Below are 17170 nucleotides of genomic sequence, written 5' to 3'. Positions count from 1 at the left end.
CTATGAAGTTTGAACATTGTGGGTCAAATGGAACTTAAGTTATGGCGGAAACTGTTTTCAGTATCAAGGTAATAGTGACCTTCACCTTTGTCCTTGTGACCCCAAAATCAATAGGGGTCTTCTTCCCAATATGGACAATCATCCTATGCAGTTTGAACATTGTGGGTCAAATGGAACTTAAGTTATGCTCCGGAAACTGTTTTCAGTTACAAGGTAATAGTGACCTTGACCTTTGACCTTTTGACCCTAAATCAATAGGGGTCTTTTACCCAATATGGACAATCATCCTATGAAGCTTGAACATTGTGGGCCAATTGGAACTTAAGTTCTGCTCCGGAAACTGTTTTCAGTATCAAGGTCATAGTGACCTTGACCTTTGACCTTGTGACCCCAAAATCAATAGGGGTTCTACCCAATATGGACAATCATCCTATGAAGTTTGAACATTGTGGGTCGAATGGAACTTAAGTATGCTCCGAAAACTGTTTTCAGTTTTAAGGTCATAGTGACCTTGACCTTTGACCTTTTGACCCCAAAATCAATAGGGGTCTTCTACCCAATATGGACAATCATCCTATGAAGTTTGAACATTGTGGGCCAAATGGAACTTAAGTTATGCTCTGGAAACCAAATTGCTAACCGACGGACGGACGCCAGGGAGTATAACATAATATGCCCTTTCGGGCATATAATAAGTGCAAAAGATTGACCGATCTATTGTGACCATTAGTGCACCGTGAAGCTTAGTCTTATAATAGAGAGTTTGTTTGTAGCGGGGGATTAGCTTGGAAAACCCCACATTTGCCGAGTTCCGGATAACATCTGTTTTGCACTATGTAATTCCTAAGAGTATTAAAATAATATTTGTTCAGGTCTGTGTAAGGGCCTCTGACTATGAATCAGTGCTCAGTGGGGTCAACTTTAGATTTAAACCCACATTTGATTATAATGGTGATTTGCAGATGTAGTATATTATTTTAAATAAAGCCATATAATTTTAAAAGAAAGACCTAACATAACTAGAAATGTGTCCATAGGACACGGGTGCCCCCACCGCGCCACTGTTCTGTCAATCTTTTTACTAAGTCAAGGGAAATAACTCTACAAATACTGGATAAATCCACAAGCGAAACCCCAGGTGCAAATCTAAATATGCTGAGCAACCTGCCCATAAGGTTTAATGACTATGTCAAATCCTTTTTGAGTAACTTGCGACACAAGTTGAAAATTAAGTGAAGGGCAATAACTCTAAAAATACTAAATAAATCCAGACGAAAATACCTGGTGCACAACTGCACATGCTGATCAATATTCCTGTAAAGTTTCATGACTCTAGGTCAAATACTTTTTGAGTTACGTGCGACACATGTTGAAAATTGCAAAATTTTACTAAGTCAAGGGCAATAACTCTGAAAATACTAAAAATATCCAGACAAAAATACCCAGGTGCACAACAACACATGCTGATCTACATTCCTGTAAAGTTTCATGACTTTAGGTCAAATACTTTTTGAGTTACATGCGACACAAGTTGAAAATTGCAAAATTTTACTAAGTCAAGGGCAATAACTCTGAAAATACTAAAAATATCCAGATGAAAATACCCAGGTGCACAACTACACATGCTGATCAACATTCCTGTAAAGTTTCATGACTCTAGGTCAAATACTTTTTGAGTTACATGCGACACAAGTTGAAAATTGCAAAATTTTACTAAGTCAAGGGCAATAACTCTGAAAATACTAAAAATATCCAGATGAAAATACCCAGGTGCACAACTACACATGCTGATCAACATTCCTGTAAAGTTTCATGACTCTAGGTCAAATACTTTTTGAGTTACGTGCGACACAAAAGTGAACGGACGGACGGACAAGAGTAAATCTAAATGCCCGCCACTAATGTTGGGGCACAATAAAAAATTGAACCAAGAAACATAGACCTTTGACAATAATTCTTTGTGATTATCTTACATGATAAGCTCAGTTCCCATAACTCTGTGTTACCTTTTTTACAGAGTACTGCCCCTTTCTTTATGATAAGTCTAGTTCCCTTTTTTAGGGAAAGCTCTTGCTTTTCTTTTAGTAATGCCAACTAGAATAATACTAAATAGCCTTTGATTAGCAAAAAGTAAGCTACAATATGCCTCATATGAGTCTGATAAATCTAACTGATCATCTGTCCCATCATGTATGAAATTAGATAATTATTGCCAGACAGACAGGAAAAAAATCATTAAAAATTTTGCTAACTTTATTTTATTTTCTCATGTTGATAAATGTTGTTTCTTACATGTACCATAAAGAATCAATATGTACTAGTAAGCAGATATGCTGATTTTCTACCTTCCTTCCTGTCTGCCTGTCTGTTTTATTTGTGTGTTTTTTAGCTCACCTGGATACAGATTTGTTAGTGGTTTCCTAATGTCTACATCAATTATGCATCATTATCCACATTTTCTTTAAGCAACATTTATATCTTCATCCAAAACTCTAAATAGATTTTGACCAAACTTCACCAGTGATCTTTAGGTAACCCTCAGAGTACAAAAAAGTTATTAGTCCCCTACCGGTTTAACCGGAGGGGACTTTAGGTTTACCCTCCGTCCGTCTGTCCGTCTGTCTGTCTGTCCGTCTGTCTGTCTGTCTGTCAGTCTGTCAGTCCGTCAGTCCGTCCGTCCACAAAACTGGATCCCGCGATAACGCAAAAAGTACTGAAAATATTTTTATGAAACTTCATATATGGATAGATGGCAGTATGGAGATTATGCACGTCTTTTTTTTTTCTTCCTATGTTGAAAATTCTGGTTGCTATGGCAACAAATAGTCTGAAAATATGGCAAATTTAACACATAAACTGGATCCAGTGATAACTCAAAAAGTACTGAAAATATTTTTATGAAACTTGAAATATGGGTAGATGGCAGTCTGGAGATTATGCCCATCTTTTTCTTTTCTTCCTATGTTGAAAATTCTGGTTGCTATGGCAACAAATAGCCTGAATTTCAAGATTTCTGATTTAAATTTTTCAGCTTTTTCACTATATGTTCTTTATTTCTTAAGGTGTTTACTTCAAACTTTAAATATAAGTTTCTGGTCATCAACCACATCATATGTGACAAGGTTTATAACTCTAGCACAAAAAATATCAGTATTACCTCCCTTGAACTTAGATTTTTTAGGGGAAAAAATGTTGTCTTTTTTAAATAACTTCTTTATTTCCTAATGTATCTACTTCAAACTTCATATATATGTTTCTTATTATCACTCGACATTTTTGAGAAGGTTAAATACTCTAGCAAGACTATTTCCAGAATTATGTCCCCTTTGAACTTAGATTTTTTTCGAGAAACTGGTATTTTCACTCCAACTTCTTCATTCCTTATAGGATTTACTTTAAAATCCCACATCGTAATAATATGACAAGGTTGTATAAACATAATTTCCTTACTAAGCATGGAAACTTAACACATTACTGTGATATAGACAAACTTATTTTATTATGTTTTGTGGTTGATATTTTCAAATACAGACTTCATCCTCAAATTCATTATAAATGGCAATACACAGGAGTGTATGACAATTAAAGAACTTTTTGAGGGACCGGTAGGGGACTACTGTATTGCCCGCAATACTATCAAATGCTTGTTTTATCAAGTCTGATGCAAAAGTAGGTTCACATTACCTGAAAATAGATTTTATTTAAAATTGCTAAAAACTTTTTATCATAAACTACAATACCTATAGTTTGCAGCATAGCCTTAGATGGAGTCCTTGACAAGAATGGTATCAATTATATATGCCCCTTGCCTAGGGCTCACTTAATTACATTGACCCATATTAAAAAACTTCTTGTCTGCATGACACATATCTTTGATATTTTGTATGTAATGTTGCCTAGTGGACCCATACAAAAGTCATATAAATAATATTTCCCTGGATTCAGAATTTTATACATCAATGGGGTCACAACTTCTTACACCTTCTGCATTGTAAAAATTACATGTATGAAATTTACGTGTCTGGCATTTTCTACCGAGGTGATACGGGCCATTATTACGCTCTTGTTTTTCATCTAGTGTTATATATTTCCCAAGGAGAGAAAGAACTATAAGTTTATGAAATGTTTATGGTTTACAATATAAGCTCCTGTTACGGTCATTGTTTACCATTTAGCTTGTCTGTCATGAGTAGGTAAGAGTGTGGCCAACATTTTGTCTGTCTGTGTGTTGATTTATCTGTCTGTATTTGCATTATGTTTAAGCTATAACTATCCTTTTACTTTTTAGGAATAGGATATTATTAATAGGCCTTTCATTGGAAGCATATTTTGTATTGATATGTTGAAGTGTAAATATTGAGGTCTCAGGATATTTTATTTATATTGAGGACAAGTTTAATAGATTAACCCTTATAGCCAGCTGGCGTGAACTGATCAAATTTACACATGCGACCAGTGAAAACCAAGATCAGCTGGCACGTTTGTGCATATACATGCATATAATGATATTGTATTATACTATATAGTTTGGAGACCTTTCTATTGAAAATTTGTCAAGAGTTTGTTTTTTTCCTAAGATACATAAGAGAAAGAACACCAAAACACTCAGAAATCTGATTTATACACAGAGCCACGCCCTTTTGGTACATGTTTACTTGTTTACATTATTTTGTTATAACTCAATGATTTTGTATTTTATAAACAAAATGTGATGCTTTATAATTCAAGCATAAATTTTGAGTATTGTCAATTTATATTCTTTCAGGTCTAAATTTTAAAATGCAGATGTAAATATTTTTATTCGACAAAAGTGTTTGACCAAAGAATGATTGAAAGATTTGGTATCATAATGTATGTCAATATTTTTTGGGGAGATTTTTTTAGTTCAAAGTTTCATGTTGAAGGTCACTGGTCAATACTCAGGTTAAGAAACCCGAAAACTTGTATCTACATTGAAATATGACTTTTAAATTGTCTTGCCCATTCAGGTGAGCGATATAGTGATTTGATGGGTCTCTTGTAATTACCTGACAATAGATTTTGTAATTTTGCCACCAGAATCAATGATTTAAATGGGAGGGTTTCACACTTGACTTGCTAGATGATGAGCTGTTTGCATGTAAGGGAATGAGGCAATAATAAGTCATATTTTCATCTTCACGAGGCCAGCACTCGACCTACTTATTTCTTTTGTGATTTTATTATAATGCCCTGAATATTCAAGACATTTCATTGACAAAGCAATTAGTTTATTTTGTTTATATGTAATGATAATATTAGTGTTTTAAGTTCGACATTTTGAAGAATATGGAAAGGTGTTGTACTCACCCATTTGTGTCAGTATCTGTGTTGCCGTCACACTTTGGTTTTAGTTTTTGCGTTCAAGTTCAGGTATCTCCAAAATTACTGAAGGGAATGGCTTGAAACTTCACTCACTTGTTTTCTGTGATTATCTTACGTGATGGGCACAGGTCAAATAACTGAGTTATCTTTTTACAGAGTTATGCCCCTTTTTCTGACTGTCAGTTTGAGCACTGAGAATTGTCAAGTGCACTGTCTTACAGACAGCTCTTGTTAACTTTTTTGTCGAACTTTAAGTGTAATATAATATATGCATGAAACAGAAATTGTACCACTATTTTGTTTTTGTTTTTATGAAACTCCGATTTGCACTGATGAATAATAAAAGTTCATGGTACCTTTTATACTAGTGGGAGTAATGTATGAAGTGTTTTGAACTGTTTACAAGATACTGGTACTTGCAAGTGAAAAGTATTAAACTCTTACAGTGAATGTATGGGAGTGAGGCTTAAGCATTGTATCTCTAGAATATAATTAATAATGCAAGTTATGATGGAACTGGGTACAACTGTATTAATCCTCAAGTGTTTTTGTATGGAGTTTTTCCAACTTGAGTATAATTCAAGCCCCTTTGTGTTAATTGTTATGATTTTACAGCTCAAAATTGCTACTTTAAAGAAATGATTTCACCAAGCCAGTGGTTTGAATTTATAATTAGCCGTATTTCTCCTGATGTAAGCCCCAAGGGACATTTGCAAAACACTGATAAGGTGCTTTTATTTGAGATCCAATTTTCCTTATTCTAAAGTATTATTGTAATCCTATGTTGCCCATTACATTGTTAGATTTTTTGTTGGCAGTAATTCATGGACGCAAAATATTAATGTTATTTTAGTTTCCGTTATTGTAATTATAAATGATTTACACCATACTTTTGATATAAAAACTGTCTCAAGCTGTGTTTATCATGTATGCCAATGATTTATATATGCACTGAAATCTCATGGCATTTTTTGTGGGAATTTGTAGTAATTTTATGTTTTCTGACTGTTTTGGAAATTTTATGTTTTCAAGCTGAATGAATGGTGCTGTAACAATGTTTTTTTGATACATCAGTATAATAGCATTGCAAAACGGCAATATTAATTACTTCAGATGTATGTTTATTACATTATATATTTTAGAAGCAATCTTGTAATTGGCTAAATTCACCTGTGTTAACCCATAACCTGCTGGAACCTGGAAGTCACAGGTTGTCCATTTAAGGGGAAAACTGCACATTTTAAACAAATTTTTCTATGGGGAAAAAGTGCCCTTTAATGACCCCTACTATAAGAGGAATATAAGCCTTGAGAAGATAAAGTTTTGATCATTCAATACTGCTATTGTTTCATTTGCCATCATTACCATATTTGGCCTTCATTTTGTTTCTAAATCTTTATTCTTTAAAGAATAATACATGAATGTGATGGTTTATATTACTTAAAAGCTGAGCCAGAGTACATTAATAGTCTGTACCAGGTTTCAAGGGAGTAATTGGGTTTTACTGCAATTTGTGTAGCAATATTACATTCATTCCCATGAGCCTTCTCTCTCAATATATCTAGTCAGATATATAATACTTTGGAGAGAAAAAAAATGTTGAAAAGCTGTTAAGTCTTTGAATAACAATGGGTACTTATTTTAAGGCTCCTGAAGTTTTAACTGAGCTTCACAAGCCTTTATTGAATGCTGATAATTGCAATGTTCTTAGCTCATGGAAATTTGAGATGAGTTTTTGCCAAGTAATTTTATCCCTCGTTGTTATTGGCACATGTCTTAGTTGCATCTTATATTGGAACAATGGACAGAAGTTGTTGAAACTTTAGGGAGCTTTTCCTTAAATTGAAAATTTTTTAAAATATTTTTTTTTTCACTTTGCTTTACTATGATGTAAAAGGTCAAAAATAACTTTAAAAAAAAAAATAATAGAAAGGATTGACAAACAGGTTTTCATAGAAAATTATATTTATTTGTGGCCTCTTGTTTAGTTCCCTATTGTAGTATTTAACCATGTCCTACTCAATAATTTTATAAGTTTGGTACTTTAAGTACACTTTCAAGTCAGACAAACACATTATGAAGTTCATAGGAAATTATATTCAAGTTTTTTATTTCGCTATTTTGTAGAAATACTAATTTTTATTTGTTTGGGTCGTCAGACCAAACAAATAATGGTAGCGAAATTTCAGAGTCTAATGCTGTTAATTGCAAATGCCGAAAGTAGTCCACTTTTTTGAAGCGGTTACTTCCCTTTATATGTACACTAACGCCGAAAAATTCAGGGGAGATCACTGCGTAAAGTTGGTCACAGACAGGCACATTAATTTTCAAGCAAAATAATTCCCGAATGGTCGAAGATTTCTAATATTGTTTAACTGTATTTTCTGATCGAAAATAAGTAAATACAAAGCGGACATTCAATCTCTGACACAGAAGATTACAACAAACCTAACAAGTAGTTCTCAAAACAGCTTAAAACTAGTGATTTAAAAGAAAGAAATATTTTTATTTTGTTACAAGTATCCAACAAATTACAACGCATTCAAAGTTTAAAAATAGCGTTGGCTTATAGAATTGTCAATAAATGCACAATCACAATTTACGCGGATGAATATGATTTTATCAATGAAAATACTATTTATAGCGATGTCGATTACCGAATACTACACAAACCGAGTAGTGGAATATATAGATTCTACATGTCGGACTGTTTGGGCGAGAAGATTTTCGCTAAATTATTTACTTCAATTCTAAACAACAGGTTTATCCTGAACAAAATACCTCGAAATTAATAAGGATTACAAACCCGAAATGCAATGGAAGTTCTAAATTTAGAATGACTTGATGTTATTCAGACATTGATTGTATAACTTCTCCGTGGTGCAGGGGTAACGCGCTCGCTTAGTGTGCGAGAGGTCTGGAGTTCAAATCCCAGTCGAGGAAACTTTTTTTTTAAATTCTTTTTTAAGTGTCTTTGTTAAGGAAGTAGCCATGATATGCAAGGATAAAGTGTAGCTGTCGTAAAAAATGAACATAAATGATATTTTGATGCAACTCTAGTTATGCAGAATTCCGTATGTATCAAACTCTGGTGCCTTGCAAAATGAATTATAATACATAAAAATAAACTTATACAGGAAAATACACACAGATATACAGTACGATTTAGATTGCAAAGATCAGAAAATACCACAGAACTTGCAGCCCTTTGATTCTTTATAAATATACATCCTTATAGTAAGCTCCAGGATTATTTACATCTGTGTTAAAAACAGTTAAAGTCGTTACAAGCCCTAATTATACGCCCGTTTGAAAAACGGGACGTATTATGGGAACGCCCCTGGCGGGCGGGCGGGCGGCGTCCAATTTTGTCCGGAGCATATCTCCTACATGTATGGAGGGATTTTAATGAAACTTCATAGAAATGTTCACCACTATGAGGAGCAGTGTCGCGCACATGAACCAGGTCTCTAGGTCAAAGGTCAAGGTCACACTTAGAGCACATTGAAAAATGCTTGTCCGGAGCAAAACTTCCACATGTATAGAGGGATTTCAATATTACTTGGCACAAATGTTCACCATTGTGAGGTGGAGTGTCGCGCGCAAGATTCAGGTCCTTGCGGCCAAGGTCAAGGTCACACATAGAGGTCAAAGTTTAGATAAAAATATGAAGATGTGTATATGGACCATTTAGTCATCATTTATTGAGGGATTGTAACACAAATGGTCATTATCAAGACTATGGCTGTGATACATATAATTTAGGTCAATATATACAAGGTCAAGGTCACTAAAGATGATGAAATATCCAGATTTTGTCTGGAGCATATCTCCTACACGCATGGAGGGATTTTAATGAAATTTCATAGAAATGTTCACCATTATGAGAAGCCATGTCATGCACATGAACTAGGTCTCTAGGTCAAAGGTCAAGGTCACACTTAGAGCTCATTGAAAAACGCTTGTCCGGAGCAAAACTTCTACATGCATAGAGGGATTTCAATATAACTTGGCAAAAATGTTCACTATTGTGAGGCGGAGTGTCGCGCACAAAATTCAGGTCCCTGCAGCCAAGGTCAAGGTCACTTATTTATTGAGGGATTGTAACACAAATGGTCATTATCATGACTACGGCTGTGACACTTGTACTTTAGGTCAATATATGCAAGGTCAAGGTCACTAAAGATGGTGAAATATCCAGATTTTGTCTGGAGCATATCTCCTACATGTATGGATGAATTTGTATAATACTTTATGGAAATGTTCACCACCATGATATGTATTGCTCCAGGCATGATCCAGGTCTCCAGGTCAAAGGTCAAGGTCACACTTAGAGCTCATTGAAAAACGCTTGTCCGGAGCAAAACTTCTACATTCATAGGGGGATTTCAATATAACTTGGCACAAATGTTCACCATTGTGAGGCTGAGTGTCGCTCGCAAAATTCAGATCCCTGCGACCAAAGTCAAGGTTACACATAGAGGTCAAAGTTCAGATAAAAAATTGAAGATGTGTATAGGGACCATTTAGTCATTATTTATTGATGGATTGTAGCACAAATGGTAACTATCATGACTACAGGTGTGACACATTTAATTTAGGTTAATATTTGCAAGGTCAAGGTCACTGGAGATGATTAAATATCCAGATGTTGTCCGGAGCATATTTTCTACATGCATGGAGGAATTTTAATGTTACTTTATAGAATTGTTCACCACTATGAGACGTAGTGCCCTGCACATGAACCAAGTCTCTAGGTCAAAGGTGAAGGTCACAGTTAGAGCTCATAGAAAAACGCTTGTCTGGAGCAAAACTTCTACATGCATAGAGGGATTTCAATATAATTTGGCACAAATGTTCATCATTGTGAGGCTGAGTGCCGTATTTGATTTGTATTAGTAAGCTGATTAGCCAGTTGACACAGAAGATTTGACCTTGATTACCATAAGCCCTTACATGAATTTTGAAAATGGGTTTTCCCAGCTTTTCCGAGGCTACAAATAAGCTTTTAGGGTTACAACTTCGAAAACGGGTCCGAGTACTCCCAGTGCCTGAAAGGGTGGCGGAATAATGGAACCTCATTAAGCATAGAATTACACACAACTTCGAAAATAAATGCAACAGATTGACTAGCCTGTATGAAGTTGAAATGGTGAAAGTTTGTTTTTATTTGTGAATGATAACTTGGAAAGTCCAGCATGCATGTGCCAAGTTACAGATAATATCTATTGATAATGTTGTTGTGATGGGAGGGAGAAAACTCTCAAAACTATATAATTTAAATACATTTGTTTAAACTAAACTTAATATTTCATTTTCATACAGTCATGTATATTGTTTAACCAGATCACTTGGAAAAAAGTGTTGTGTCTTTTTTTATTGGAATTGTTCAATAATCTAGGTTATGAAAGCTAGAAATTTAAGATTGAGTCAGATCATTAGAGTGCTAACTTGTAAAATAATTTCATAAAATTTTCATAGTGGCAGAGGAGAAAAATGCACCTCTAATTTTGCTTTCATTCGGGAAATCAGCATAATTGTTCAGCGCCATAGAAGAAGGCATCAAATTGTATGTAATTTCAGAAAGTTCATTAGATAAATTGGAACATTTGATAGCATGAAATTGCAGTTCCAAGAAGAACATCAATATGCTAAATTTGGAATGAATTTCTAGACTGGTTATAAAATGTCACTCGTGATAAAAAAAATTATGACTGGTTCCCTATATATTTTTTCTTTATTTTCAGATATTATCAATTTTTGCTTTTGCAACTACAACAAGTGTAACATTGAAGATGCAGTTCATGTCTAAATGTATGGATAATGGTACTGCGACAACCTCACACTCCTTTGATATATCTTCAAGCTATCCATTTGCGTGAGTATTTAAGTTATAATAATGTCAACATGCAATATGTAATAAATACAGTTAACTTAGCTCAATAGGTGGAGCGCTTGACTGTGGACTGGGGGACCTGGGTTCATTTCCTGAATGGTACAGAGTCATTTTGGTTGTAATTGATCATTAATTCCTTTCTACAGTGATTGCATTGTACCTCTGCTCTTGCATGTACAGAAGTTATCAGTTCCTTGTGAAAGTAAAGGCAGCTAGTACTGGTAAACTGCTTGAAAGCCAATCCCAGGAATGATGTGGTTACCAAACTGAGCTCTGGTAAATACTACTGTGATCCGGATGGTAAACTACCAACACTACCACCACTTACAATAAGTATTCTTCTAATTAATGAGTTAATCATCATTTGGAATCAATAGAAGATTTGACAGAACAGGTAATTTCTTAAGACAGGCAGCTGAAGAAGAAGATATGATACTGCAACTGCTATATAATAAAAAAGTGATAATTTTCTTTGACAAAAAGAAACAACAACAAAACATTCTTCACCAAAGCCATAGCATAGGTTTTAAACATTTACCAATTTTTGCTGAGTTGAAACTCTCACAACAAATTGGATTTATCTGTTTGTTTTCAAGAGGTGTTTTAAATGTAAAGATGTAAATGAATAACTGCCAAAGATTTTTCTATAGAAGCTGTCAGTCTTGAAAGTTTTAAGATATAAAGATGCTTGTACTGTAAGATAGAGGTGAATAGAGCTATGTTACATTTCCATTTATATACTGAAAGCTGTAAAATACAACATAAAACTTGTCTGAACTGCTGAATCACAGACATGACGAATGATACCTAAGGGTCCATTTAACATCTTTAATTAAAATCCATGTCCTCCAAATCACAAACAAAATCTATTAGTGTATTGATTACCTTCTGTATCAAATCAGCTAGAGGATAGAAAAAAAACCTGTCTAAATAAGTGATAAGTGTAGTGATTTATAAGATGGTAAGATGTGCTGTTGATGAACTGTTAAGATTTACATGGAATTTAATTTGTAACAATTTTTCCTTGAAGCATTTTGCACTACATAATTTTTATCCTCGTTTACGTATACAAAAGACCATTCTTCTAAACATAATTTTCTGTTTGTATGCCATTCTCAGTCATGCTAACATTGACAAAGATTTATGCATGTGAACCAAACAACCAATCATATTCTTGCATTTGAACCAAAGAACCAATCACATTCCTCTTTCGGAATCACATGGTTTATTTCATTCTTCCCTTTGAATTAGACAACCAATTACATTCCTACCTTGGAATAACATGTCCTCATTTTAATTAAACTTCAATCAAATTCTAACATTCGAATCTGAACAACAAATCATGTCCCTTAATTTGAATCACATGCCCTTTTCAGATATTTCCATTTGAATCAAACTACCAATCACATTCCTTCATTTGATTACAATCAGACATTCCTATGTTAAAGTTTAAGTGAAATTATTTTCTTTACTCTGAATCAGATAATAAAGTTTACACAATGGCTGCTATCTTAGAGGTCAAGGTCACAGAGTTGTATGTTTTTTCGTAGAGAGTTAAATCTTGTAGCAATTGTTTCAAATTTTCTGCAATACAGATCAAACTATAGAGATCTTTTGATTCAATTCCGAGTATATGATTTTATAGAAGAGGTCAAGGTTACATTAAGAATCACCAAGAAGGCATATTCTAATAATGGTTAAAAAATGGAGAACTATAAACCTTGACTTATCAATGAAATATCAATCAAGGTCACCTTGATTTATTAGTGCAAACCCCTGGTAATAGTATGGTGAATGTTGGGCGGGGGGCAGGCAGTGGGTGGCAGGCCGGCGGGGAAAAACTTTTCCTTACAGTTTTCTCAGCAACTACTTATCATAGCATCATGATATTTGGTATACAAATGCAACCCGGTCTTTTCTGTCTTTGACCCATTTTTCTAAGTTATAAAGTAAAAGAAATAAGTGATTTATGGTGACAGCTGTCATTGAAAGACAAGTTAAAATATTCCCCTTAACCCCCCACCCCTTTCTCGGGTTGCAGGTGAGCTAATTTACTAATAACTAACTTTAGGGAATACATGTATACATAACTCCATATTGTGCAGTTAATGAAATTTATATGTCCTTATATTGTCCCAATATTATCTCATTTATCTGCATTAAACTTCAGGAATTTTCTTCCTTGACTCACTTTTAAGGATGTATTTATAAATTGCCAATACAAATGTATCTGGCAGCCACTTCGTCAATACATTATTTTCAGCCAATGACAGACTGATATTATGTATCTGCTGTCAATATAGGTTGATGGATTCTTTCTTGATATTTGCTATCACATGTTACTGCAAACATCAGTAATGCACCTTTAGGGCAAAAACTTTAATTTGAATTAATACATACTAGTCTAACTGAATTATAGTCCTGAAAGGATTATGTAAAAGTGGTTTCCTTGCAATACAACATTTTTAGCTCGACTATTTTGCTGTTTCATTACAGTTTTCTCTGTGGTCCCATACCGTCGGATGTGATTTTAGGTCAGTCGCTTATCCACTTCCTGTTTACCGACTTAGTTAAATTTTCGACATTAATGGTCAATAGTAGGAAAAAGAAGTTATTTTGCATTTGGAATAGGGCCTTATATTGGCCCCTGGTGGTGGGGGAGAAAATGCCTTATATAAGGTTTTATATATAGATAGATATATGCTATGAAAAGTTATTTCTTCTTTTATTTTCAGACTTGAAGAGGTCGGATTTTCTGGGGTAGTATGTAACGTTACACAATCATTAAACTTGTTACAAGGCAGCCAATCACCATCTCAGTTCTACGTTTTTGTTGGTGTAATGGTCTTTCTGTACTGTCTAGCTGCACTTGTTATGTACATATTCTGTGATGACTTCTACAGGAAACACAATGCCTGTACTATTGGGGTATGTAAAATATCTTATTACCTATCGTGTTATGTTTGTTCAGTAAATAGTAAAAAATAAGTAGTCAACTGTAAATTCTATATTTCCCTTTAATATACCAACATTTCGGCTGATGACCCAAACAAATAAAAAAGTCTTTTCACAATAATCAACATGACAAAATGGCAGCAAGTGGCTCTGATTGGACGAAAAGATTACACGGCACTGATCTCCAGTTACTTATCCCATTCTTTAATGTCACAGGTTTGTTTAATTTTCATTTATGCAAAGATTATCTGAGAGAGATATTGCCAACAGATACCTGTGACATTAAAATAGAGATTTAAATCTCATAGATTCAACGGATAATACTGGCAGAATTGTATTTTCACTTGAAATATTGAATTCTAATGCAAATTAAATTAATAGTATTCTCAGTTGTATTTGTAGTTTGTCTTTTTGTCAGTTTGCATAAAAAATATAATAGGAACAATAACAACTTTAGTTTAATATCTTGCTTTTACTGGCAAAACAGAAGTGGTTTTGTGAACATTTGCCGACAATTTCCTTATATTTTAAAATTTTTCCTGAAATAGTGGTAATGTATTGAGATAGACTGTTAGAGCTATTAGGGAATATAAGTTCGGTCCTTGAAGTTCATGCACACTGTCGTTGAGTTATTTTCATATCGGCTCATTTGTCACACAAGTCACACTATTCCAAGATCAATCATGTGTGACAGACACTTTTCCTCGCCTAGATTTACTTCCTGTAAAATTGTTTACAAAAAAAGAACATAGGCGGATAATTTTATAAAATTTTTGCCTTAATTTCTCAATTTGTGTGCTATAGACAATCCTGTATAAATAGTGAATTTTCTAAGCTTAGTTATGTCATGTAGTAAAAAAAATAATTAATAAACAATTTTATGGATTGCTGAAGTTTTTTCTTTATCTCTTAACCTGATAAATTTGTGTGATGGATTTTCCGTGCTTTGAATTTTAAAACAGTAAGTTCAAAGTTAAATGGATTTAGATAAAAATAATGTAAAAATCAAGCTGCCAGCAATAGAAAGTCTAATCAGAGAGCCTGAATAATTAAATTATTATCTCTCTGAACATAATGCAATATTAAAGGGGCTCCACTGAGGTTTTTTTACCCGACAGGGCTGGAAATATTATTTTTTAGATTATTGTTCCATTTGATGAAGATCTAAACCAGTAACTTGTGTGCAAAATTTCAGATCATTTGCAGCCTATTATACTTTTGGCCAATTTATTTGATATTATGAAATTATAATGTCTTTGATAATTTAATGACAGTTTCAAATACAAAATTGCCTCAGCCTGTTACATAGCATTATAAAAAGCATTAAATACCAGCATGCAAATCCTTGTTGTTTAAAAAGAATTTACACTGTACTGTCGGCCACTCAATAAAGTACATTTTCTGATTCTATTAGAAATCATAGGCCGTCATTAACAACTAAATGTTACCATGTGACCAGTGCTGAGCACATTTGTCACTATCTGATCATGGTCTGCACTGTTTGCTTAACACTCAGTATATATTTTGAAATTTTCTATGGAAATGATGAATGGTATTGTCCAGGTTGAAAGATGGACAAGTTTGTTTAAGATAGTTATTAATTAGCAGGGTATGGATTAAATACTGGCCAATTCCATTGCTTTGCATGAGATAATGATTTAAAGGCACATTATGCCTTAGACATTCAGATATAATTTTAATCAACAAATGTTTAAATAATGGACTAAGCTCATCTTAGATGTTTTAACAGTTGAAGAAAGAAGAGCTGAATATGGAATAATATGTTGTAAAGGTAGCAAAATGTAAACAATTTAAGCAGTATTTTGGCTTCCATACAAAATACTTATTCAATTTAAATAAACCAATTGCCTAAAGAGCAAAAGAAGCAAACAATGGTTTATATATAAATGAGTTGGGGCTTTTAAGGAGGGGACTGTTACATTACTTTGGTAAATAAAAAGTTTTTTGTTTTGTTTTTTTGTTTTTGTTTTTTTTTAAATAAAAAATGATAGGTATCTTAAGTGTAATGGGCCTTTAAAATTAAATGATAATGTTTCTGAAGCATAATGGGCCTTAAAAATTGAAACAGACATAGATGATTGTTCTGATGCACTTGTATAATGATCTCATAGCTTGTAATTGTTCAATTGTCTGCGAGTGTCTATAGTACTGGTTGGCCTTGGAAACTAAAGTGTCTGTGCCAATTAATTAGTCAATTAATTTGTATTGCAGCACTTGGCAGAAATACAAACTTAAGTGTAAAAATTTCTATAATGAAAAGTTCCAGTATTATTTGTTCATTAATGATAATAAAGAATTGTGGAATATCATTGACTCTTAGAACCTTCCCTTACATTAGCTGTCAATTATAAAATTTACTGATTTGGAACTTTTTGTTTTGTAAACGGAAATACTTTTGCTATTTTCGCAAACTGAAATGGCCCTTATGCTGTAAGGGTTTGATTTTTATGCCCCAGAATTAGTGTTTGATTACACAACATTTTGTTTTTTTTGTCCTGAACAGTGAACTGTGTCTGTTTGTCTGTCTGTTTGGAAATTACTATCTTTATTCATTAAGCTAGAAGAGTTTCTTTACTTGTTCACACTATAACTGTGAAGGAGAGACTCATTTTGACATATTTAAATATTCCTTTATCTCCAAATTGACCTTTACCTTAAATATCTATTCTGAAAATTTCTCACCATATGTTTGTCATTAATTTTGTCAACAGAACATAGGTTTAATGCAATAATAAGTAGTGAAATACTTGAGTATACTTAAATAGAAATTCAAATTTTATTTCTCAGTTCTCAAAAATTGCTTCAGTTATTTTTACACACATGAAATTTTTTATTAGGGGCGGCCGTGGCCAAGTGGTTAAGGTTGTTAACTTCAAACCACTTGTCCTTCACCCTTTTGGGTTCAAATCCCAACAGGAACTTTGAATTCTTTCATGTGTGGAAACTACCCAGCTA

The 17170-nt window shown here is 33.6% G+C and overlaps 1 protein-coding gene across 1 annotated transcript in view; it reads left to right on the top strand.

Annotated features, from left to right (window-relative positions):
* The window catches only part of LOC132721759 (synaptophysin-like), a 42695-nt gene that overhangs the window by 17450 nt on the left and 8075 nt on the right, over positions 1-17170 (top strand). The window contains exons 3-4 of the mRNA XM_060706125.1: positions 11091-11221; positions 13975-14167. Of these exons, the coding sequence (XP_060562108.1) occupies positions 11091-11221; positions 13975-14167 (324 nt within the window). The remainder of the gene's footprint in view (positions 1-11090; positions 11222-13974; positions 14168-17170) is intronic.

Source organism: Ruditapes philippinarum, unplaced genomic scaffold (assembly GCF_026571515.1).
Source record: "Ruditapes philippinarum isolate M1 unplaced genomic scaffold, ASM2657151v2 ctg1407_1_1_1_1, whole genome shotgun sequence".
In the NCBI taxonomy this organism is placed as follows: Eukaryota; Metazoa; Mollusca; class Bivalvia; order Venerida; family Veneridae; genus Ruditapes; species Ruditapes philippinarum.
The sequence above is the reverse complement of the archived record's forward strand: the minus strand, read 5'-3'. Positions and strand labels throughout refer to the sequence as shown.